The sequence below is a fragment of the Aphelocoma coerulescens genome, unplaced genomic scaffold (assembly GCF_041296385.1).
Source record: "Aphelocoma coerulescens isolate FSJ_1873_10779 unplaced genomic scaffold, UR_Acoe_1.0 HiC_scaffold_46, whole genome shotgun sequence".
Taxonomy (NCBI): domain Eukaryota; kingdom Metazoa; phylum Chordata; class Aves; order Passeriformes; family Corvidae; genus Aphelocoma; species Aphelocoma coerulescens.
This window is the reverse complement of record NW_027183804.1, coordinates 2,251,355-2,260,076: the sequence shown is the minus strand read 5'-3', so window position 1 is coordinate 2,260,076 and position 8,722 is coordinate 2,251,355. Positions and strand designations below refer to the sequence as shown.

Sequence of the window (8,722 nt, the reverse complement as noted above, 5' to 3'; positions counted from 1 at the left end):
TCCTTCTCCTTCCCTGGGGCCACACCAGGCTCTCAGGGTTCTGCCCAGGGCCCAGCCATCAATGAACCACACAAGCAAAACCAGGGGGGATGGTGGCCACCAGTGCTTGCCAGAGCAGGCCTCCAGCTCAGCTGCAGCCCAAGAGCTGCGTGTTCCCTTCTGATGCTCCCTGCCCAGGGCTACAGGCAGGACAAAATCGTCTGCTTTGCTTTGCCACTGATTGCCAAGAGATGTGTGGGGCTGTTACCTGCCAGGCCCCTGGATCACACTGTGCCCGTGGCTCTCTGCCATCCTCTAGGGCACATGAACACCCTGCAGCCAAGGGGCACTGAAGAGCTCTTCCAAGGACGGCCTGTCCAAGGGCTGCATGGACAAGCACCTCTTAAGAATATCCTGGCACTCTGGGCACAGAAACCAGAAACCACCAGGCAGCTGCAGAAGGATCCCGCCCGCTTTGCCCCCCGTTCCCGTGCCCAGGCCATGCTGGCTGTGCCCAGAGCTGGGCCTAAACTTGCCCATGCATTCTGTGCTTTGGAGGGCAGCAGGAGAGCAGGACATGTGCCACCTGCTCAGAGCTGCCAGAGCGGGATGCTCCTGAGCCCGCTGCTGGCTCCCAGCACTGCTATTCCCCCCGTGCCACAGAGATGAGGATCCACCTGGAGAGAGCCGTCGTGGGAACAGGATCCGCCCCCAGATGATCTCCTGGCCCCTCTTTAACGGGTGCTTCCCCACCACCAGCTGGTACTGCAGGATGCCCAGGGACCAGATCGTCGCTGCCTCGCCGTGGTAGCGTTGGTGGTGGATCCACTCGGGTGGGCTGTACAACAGGGTTCCTGTGGAACACAGACCGAGTCCATTGGGGGATGCTGCTGCTCCCAGAGCCTCGCCCCAGCATCCCTGGGCACGCAGGGGCTGCACCAGTGGCACACAGGGTGACCCGCTGCCCTCTCGCCTGCACCTGTGACTTGTGTACAAACTGGTGTTGGAAAAGAGGCCACTGGTGTTGGCAAAGGGCAGCGGAAGCCCTGGGGAGGCCCAACCATGACATGCAAATGAAAAACCCACCCAGTGGTGGGGAAAACCCACTCTCCTCCCTGCCTGCAGTGCCCCAAAATACATCAATAAGCCAAGGCAAACCAGGGCAGCGGAGCAGTACAGGCCCTTCCTCGCCTGCACACCAAACCGGCCGGTGCACGGGGTCTGACCCCCCTCTCTGCTACCCCCACAGGGGATTTTGTTGGGCTGGCTGCCCCCGCTCCAGCCCCAGCCCAGGGCAGAGTGGGTGCTGAAGGCTGCCGGCAGCGCCGGGAACTGCCCCCTCCCAGCCCCACCCAAAAGCAACTTGGCTCAAGAATTAATCCCATCCTGGCAGCAATGAGGGGAAGCCCCGGTGCCACACCCAGGCTGGGCCATGAGATGCCCAGGAGCATCCCCTGGGAGGGCTCACCTGCAAACTGAGTGTAGGCTGTGTCCTGGAGGAAGGCGCCGCAGCCAAAGTCGATCAGTTTCAGCTGCCCGGTGGCCAGGTCGAGCAGGATGTTCTCGGGCTTGATGTCCCGGTGCAGGACCCCGCAGCTGGTGCAGTGCCGCACGGCCTCCAGCACCTGGCCGAACAGCCCCCGCGCCTCCTCCTCGGGCAGGAACCTCCGCTGCGCCAGCAAACCCGACAGGTCCTGGCACCGCTCCGGACGCTCCAGCACCAGCAAGAAGCTGCTGGGCAGCTCAACCCACTCCAGGAGCTGGATGACACCACGGAACCCAGTGGACACCTTGTCCAGCAGCACGATCTCCAGGGGCGCACGGGCGCCGTCGGGCTGCGGGAGGAGCACGGTGCCGTCGGTGGGGCTGAGGCCGTGCCAGGGCTCTGGGACCCCTCACCCAGCCCGGGACGCTCTGCGCCCCCCGCTCACCCCCCGCCCGCTCTCCCTCCGGGGCTCCCGGCGGCTCCCACCCCGCCGGGCCCCGGCTCCTCGCCGCCCGGCACGCCCCGCCTCTGCCGCTGGCCCCGCTCACTCACCAGCTCGCCCCAGTGCCGGACGCGGTCCCGCGGCACGCATTTGATGGCCACCTGCGAGCAAGGGGCAGCAGCGGGCTGAGCTCGCCGCCCGCCCCGCCGCGCCCCGGCCTCCTCCTCCTCCGCCCTCCTCCTGCATCCTCCTCCTCCTCCTCCTCCTCCTCCTCCGCCCTCCTCCTCCGCCCTCCTCCTCCTCCTCCTCCTCCTCCTGCACCCTCCTCCTGCATCCTCCTCCTGCATCCTCCTTCTCCTTCTCCTTCTCCTCCTCCTTCTCCTCCTCCTTCTCCTTCTCCTTCTCCTCCTCCCCGCCGGCCCCGCCACTCACCGGGGCGCCGTCCGCGAGCCGCGTGCCCGAGAAGACGCTGCCGAAGCCGCCGCTGCCCAGCAGCGAACCCAGCCGGTACCGCTCCTGCAGGGCCTCCTGCGCCTTCCCTGCGGGCGACACGCGGCCGTCAGCGCTCGGCCCGGGGCCAGACACGGCCCCCGACCGCCCCCCGACCGCCCCGGCCCGGGCATCCCCATCCGAACGGGACACCGGCGGCTCGGGGCCGGCGGCCGCGCTGCCGAGCGGCGGAGCTCGGGCCGGGGAAGCCGCAGCGGAGGCGGCGGGAGCGGCCGCGCCCCGGGTGTCCTCCGCGGGCCCCGGGAGGAGCCGGGCCCGGAGCCGAGGCCGGAGCCGGGGCCGGAGCCGGAGCCCGCGTCGGGGCCGGGGCCGGGCTCGGCACAGGCGGAGCCAAAGGGTGGCGATGCCGCCCCAGCCCCGGGCACCGATGCCCGCCCGGCAGCGCCACAGCCAGGACGGCGAGAGCCGGGCGGAGGCGAGACCGCGGCGGGACGCCCGGGGCCGGGGAGGGGGCGGCCCCGCCCGGGGCCGGGGGCGGGCCTGGGGCATGGCCCGGCCCGGCAGGGGGAGGGGGAGAGACCGGGAGAGGAGGGGGACACCGGGAAAGGGACACCGAGAGACGAGGGGGAGACCGGGAAGGGGAGGCGGGGGGAAGGTGCGGAACACAGGGAGAGGAGGAGCAAGAGCAAAAAACGGAGAGAGTCTGTAGAGTCGTTTGTGCTGCCGCTGCTGCCGCTGCAACTGAAGCGCCGGGGCCGTTTGTCCGCGTGTCCGAGTGTCCGAGTGTCCGCGTGTCCGCGTGTCCGAGTGTCCGAGTGTCCGAGTGTCCGCGTGTCCGAGTGTCCGAGTGTCCGAGTGTCCGCGTGTCCGAGTGTCCGCGTGTCCGTTCCCCGCTCGCCCCACGCTCCCCACGGCCGAGCCCCGCTCGCCCCGGGGGCAGCCCCTGAGTCTGTGCAAACACGGCAACTTTGCCGTGTCCAGCCCGGATCCAGAGTCCTGGCTCCTGCACGGTGGCAGAGGAATCCCCTCGGCTGCTGCTGTGCCTTGGCCCTGCTGAGGGTCAGACACTGCCGGGCCACATTCCCTGCCTGTAGAATTCGTGCCCCACCCAAGCTCTGCACTTTTGTCTCCAGCATTGCTTTCCAATAAAAACAGGGGAAGGCAAACTGTGTGCAGCTCATGGTATTTCAGAGTGTCTAAAACTCGCTAAGGCACAGATCTTAGAGGTGAGATCCATTTGGAATTCATGGCATGGAGAAGCAGTGCAACATGGAAATGGGGAGCACAGAAATAGAGAGGGAAACACCTCGGATTGTTTCTTTCCATTTTCATTTCACTTCTGGAAAGCTGTTTCAGTTTTCTGGGAATCTTCTCCACAGTCCTGTCTGCTCTTTTCAAGAACCTTTCCTGGGGAACGAGGTGCAGCTCCTGTCACAAGATGTGCCCCCAACTGCAGCTTCTCTTGGCTTCCCACACTGTGAGTGCAGCACGACTGCTGCAGCAAAGCAGGACAAATGCTGGGACAACTTTACAAGTTGTCCTTTCTTTTCCCTGTGGGCTGGGCACTTGTGCCATCAGTGAGGTTTTCATTGTGGCTGTTCTAACCTAAGAAACCAGGAGGTGGAACCAGCAATTGTTAGGGACTGCAAGCCAGGGGCGTCACTTTGCCTTTACGTGGCAGGGACGACACTACGCACTCAGCACATTGCCCCAGGCATGTGTGCACGGCCCAACAATTTGTCATCGAACAGCGGTGAGCACTTGGATGAAATCAAACTGACTCCTCATACGCAACTCATTCATTATAGAGATGACATCTTGGGCCAGGGCAGCAATGAGGAGGAAGTGCAACAAGTCCTTGAATTAGTTGTGGATCATAGGAAACAGAAAGACTGGGAAATTAACCCTACCAAAATTCAAGTGAAATTTTTGGGAATTCAGTGGCAATGTGAGCATCAGGAAATCTTCCCCAAAGCCCAGCAGAAAATGTTAGAGTTTGCCGTGCCACAAAATAAAAAGGAGGCACCAAGATTTATTGGATTATTCGTCTTTTGGAGACAACATATTCTGCATCTGAGACAAATCTCAACCCCTCTGCATAAAGTAACCAGGGGAAATAGGGAATTGGAATGGGGGAGTGAGCAGCAGGCTGCCTTTGAATTAGCCAAAGAGGCTATTAGCCAAAAAGGCCTTTAGATCTATGGCCTATGCAAAAGGGAGAAGTTGAGTTAAATGTACCTGTAAATGGGTCACATGCTGATGGGAGCCTCTGGCAGAAACAGGGAAAGAAAAAGGTTCCCCCGGGGTTTTGGGGGAGGAAGTTGCCAGAAGCAGGAAACAACTACACACCTTTTGAGAAACAGTTATTGGCATGTTATTGGGCACTGATGGAAACAGAACAACTTACCATAGGGTATGAAGTGGCTCTTCATCCGGAAATTCCTATAGTGCAGTGGGTCAGAAGGTCCCCAAAAGCCCATTGGATTGGGCACGCTCCGGAGTGTGGTACTGTAAAGTGGAAGTGGTATATTCGGGATAGGGCCAAGGTGGGAATGGGGCGGATAGCCACTCTTCATGAGCCAATAGCAGCTGCCCCCGGGAGGGACCAAGAGGTGAGTGCCAACTTCACAGCTGAGAGGGAATCTCCAGGGAAGTGGGAAAAGCCTTCAGATCAACTAATGCCACAGGAAAAAGAACATGCTTGGTTTACAGATGGGTCAGCTGAATATATAGGAGGGAAAAGGTTTTGGAAAGCAGTAGCTGACCATCCTCATTCAGAAAAGTTTTTAGAAATGACCGGAGAAGGGAAAAGCAGTCAATATGCTGAATTCTATGCAATTGATATGGCTTTAAAACAAGAAGATCTAGGAGAATGCCTTTCCTATACTGCTTCTTGGTCGGTAGCTAAATGGGTTCGCTCCGTGGCTACCGACATGGGTAGGCAGAGCCTGGAAAATCTACTCCAAAGAGGTCTGGGGAAAGGAACTGTGGAGTGACCTTTGGGAAATGGTGCAAAGAACTGATGTGACTGTGATTCATGTTGATGCCCATAGTGACACAGACACTTTAGAGCTACTTTATAACTCTGTTGCAGGCAACCAGGCAAAGATTTCCAAGCAAGACCGGAGTTCCCTCCAAAGGAGGATCACGAAGGCCTGGCAAAATGTGCACACCAAAAATGTGTGCACCTTGGACAAAAAGCCCCTTACAGGTGGGCTCAAGAGCGTGGCATTGCCATGTCACTCGATATGAGTAGAACTAGAATTGCTCACTGCCCCGTGTGCCAACATATGTACAAATGCCCGGTGCCAAACATTGTAAAAGGACAGCTGGGGAGAGGAAAATTGCCCGGACCAACTTGGCAAATGGATTACATTGGACCTTTACCCTAGGACTGAGGGTGTAAATATATCTGCCATAGACACATATCCTGGGTATTTGATTGCCCATCCTTGTGAGAAGGCCACTCAGCATAGCACCATCTGTACTATAGACACAGTAATTCTGTATTACGGAATGCCATTACCGAGTCAAACAGATAATGGGTCTCATTTCCAGAACAAATTCATTCAGCAGTACGCTGAGCAGAAAAACATTCAGTGGGGTTTTCACACACCATGTTATCCCCAAGCTGTGGGATTATCTGAGCAAATGAATGGGCTATTGAAAGAGCAGTGGAGAAACCTGGGAGATGGACACCTGTCCTGGTGGAGAACCCATCTCACTGATGCACTGCACATCCTTAACAATAGGCCCATCAGGGACATGGACACAAAGTCAGGGGATGGCACTCAGAGCCAAAGTATATCATGATTTGGTCAGAGAAACATGGTCTCTTGACACCTCCCTAAGTAAGGGAAGCTCCCAAAGATGGGGACATGATGAACGGCCACCTGAGAGAGTTCTACAACATTATGGACCGGCTCCATGGAGCCCTAGCCAATTGGTGCCAGGGGCCAGAGGACCTGCCTATCATCTGAATTGGATAAGAAGACTGCAAGCTGTCTCGGAGATAATAACTAACCAGAGGGCTGCCGCCCCTGACCTTATGGCCGACCAATCCACGCAAACGCGGAATGCGATTTTCCAGCATCGCGGGGTTTTAGACTACCGGCAGAAGAAGGAGGAGTTTGCAGGAAAGAAAATGAATCCAACTGTCGCTTACAAATTGATGACAATGGAAAAGTAGGAAAACAGACAACTCGGGAGATGAGAAAATTAGCCCATGTACCAACCCAGACATGGGAATGTTGGGAACCAGATATATTCTTGTGGCTGCCAGGGAGTCTGTGGCTCAAAGGGGCCCTTTCTCCTTTCCCTTTGTGCAGCTGCTCCCTTCTTGTTTATTCCTTGTTTCATTCCTAGTATTGTACGACTCATCCAGCACAGAGTACAGGGAAGGCAGCTCGCAGCTACACCTCAAGATCAACCAACCCTATGTGCAACAACTGCAGAGGCCGTCTGACAGCCGTGATTCATCCTGTAAGTCAGAGGAGCGACTGATGTGCTGAGGCCTGAGCCGCAGGCCTCAGGCAGAGCTGACCTACAAGATGAACCCTGGCCAATCTGTGACTAACACCCTCAGTATTATTTAGCTAAAAACAGATGACAAAGATGCTTCTGCTAGCCATTTAACGCCAAATGGGCTGCTTTAGAAACTTTCCCATAACTGTGTACAGTTATCTGCAAGAAATGGATAATTTAAGAAACTTTCCCCAGCTGACATGAATAAAGGTTTGTTTGCAGGGTGTTTGAGGGGAAACCCTCCCAGGCAAGGCCTGGGCACTGGCCAAGCTGTGGCCCCTGCTGGTTGCAAAGTGTGCCATCAGACCCAGGTGTTTCCGGACTAAAAACACAATCAAGTCACTTGGACTTCCTGATTTGGGCCTATAAAAGCTGGAGACATGTTAGGGGCAAATTTGGAGGCCTCACATACAGGTAGATGCACCCATAGGATTCTCCCAATTGACGGGAAGGGTTCTCCAGATCCTTGCTGCGAAACGGGGCTCCCCAACGGCTGCAGATCTGGATGATGGTAAGGTATTTAGGCAGTTGGTGATGCATCTTTCTAAATCACTCTCCTTTCTCTTGGATAGTAATAATTAGGTGCATTACCTTGCTTATTTTTGCTTGTTGCTAAATCCAAGCCCCTAGTTTTACTGAATGTATCGTTTTACGTTTGAGGTTCCTTAATTTCACAGTAAAATAAGAGCATTCTTTCCAGTGCTGTCTGTGTCCTTTAAATCGCCTCTGCCCCTTGGCAGAACAACAGGAGGCCCCTGAGGGGCTGGGGTGGTGGGAAGGCCCGAGGAAGTGGCTGTCAGAGGCCATAAGCAGCCTCCAGGCAGCCGCCTCGTTCCTGCCGCCCGGCTGCTCTGGCGCTTCCCCGAAGCATCTCCCAGGCCTGCGGCAGAAGCCCTCAAGGCCGGGCCTCAGCAGGAGGGTGGGGAGCACCCCGAGGTGCCGAGGCTGGGCTGGCTGGGGACAAGGAGGGCGGGGGGGCCCTGCTGGGGCACGGCCCCTGGCTGCTGCCAAGAAGGGGCGGTGGGCAGAGGCAGGGCTGGCGGCCAGCCCGGGCCCCCGCGGCTGCCCAGGCCACGGGGCTGTGACCGAGGCCCCCCTGGCACAGAGCTCTGGGCCCGCACAGCTGCTGCCACCATGGGGAGGGCGGCGATGTCTCCTCGAGCAGGGCTGCCGAGTCGCTGCTGCCGAAACAGCTCTGGACGCCACAGAAACAGCACCAGAGCGTGCACAGGAACAGCAGGAGCCCCAGTGCCGGCACCAGCTCAACAAGGCATCCGCACCAGCCGGGACGCCAAACGGGGCCATACTGTGGGCACAGCTGCACGTGGCTTGGCAAAAGGCTCCAGCAGAATTGGCCACAATGGCTTCCTCTTGCCTTGCCAGCCTCACAGCGACGCTTGGCAGCTTCAGCTGCAGCCTGTGCCCCTGACTGACTTCAGTGGCCGTGCTTGAGGGCTGACTCGCCTTCCACAGTCAGGCGTCCCAAGGCAGCGGCATTGGTGCCATCGTGAGAGAGAGACTCTGATGGGACACAAGCCCTGCACTGCAGGTGCCATCCCTCTCCTGCATGCAGGCCCCTTAAAGACACGTACATGAGCTTCCAAACGAAATCCTGGACTTGCTTGGAACAAAGGAAGATGCAGCTGGCACTAAAGAAAAGCAGGGAGTGCTGGCAGACGTTCGGGGGCAGAGGGAAGCACTTTGCTGTGTGCAGAGGAGATGGCCCGGTTCACAAGCTCAGGCTTTGCTGCCAGAGGATCCTGCTTTGCTCTTCCTGGAGGCCATTCCCTACCAGTGCATGGCCCTCCATTGTTCCTGCATCACGGCTGCTGGACCTGTGG

At 58.1% G+C, this 8,722-nt stretch overlaps 1 protein-coding gene across 1 annotated transcript; it reads right to left on the bottom strand.

Annotated features, from left to right (window-relative positions):
- Positions 1–294: 294 nt before the first annotated feature.
- On the bottom strand, positions 295–2,536 carry LOC138101750 (serine/threonine-protein kinase pim-1-like). Its single transcript, XM_068999534.1, is given in 6 exon segments — positions 295–401; positions 657–833; positions 1,448–1,814; positions 2,018–2,068; positions 2,340–2,516; positions 2,519–2,536. Coding segments are annotated over 6 exon segments (897 nt in total).
- Positions 2,537–8,722: the final 6,186 nt, after the last annotated feature.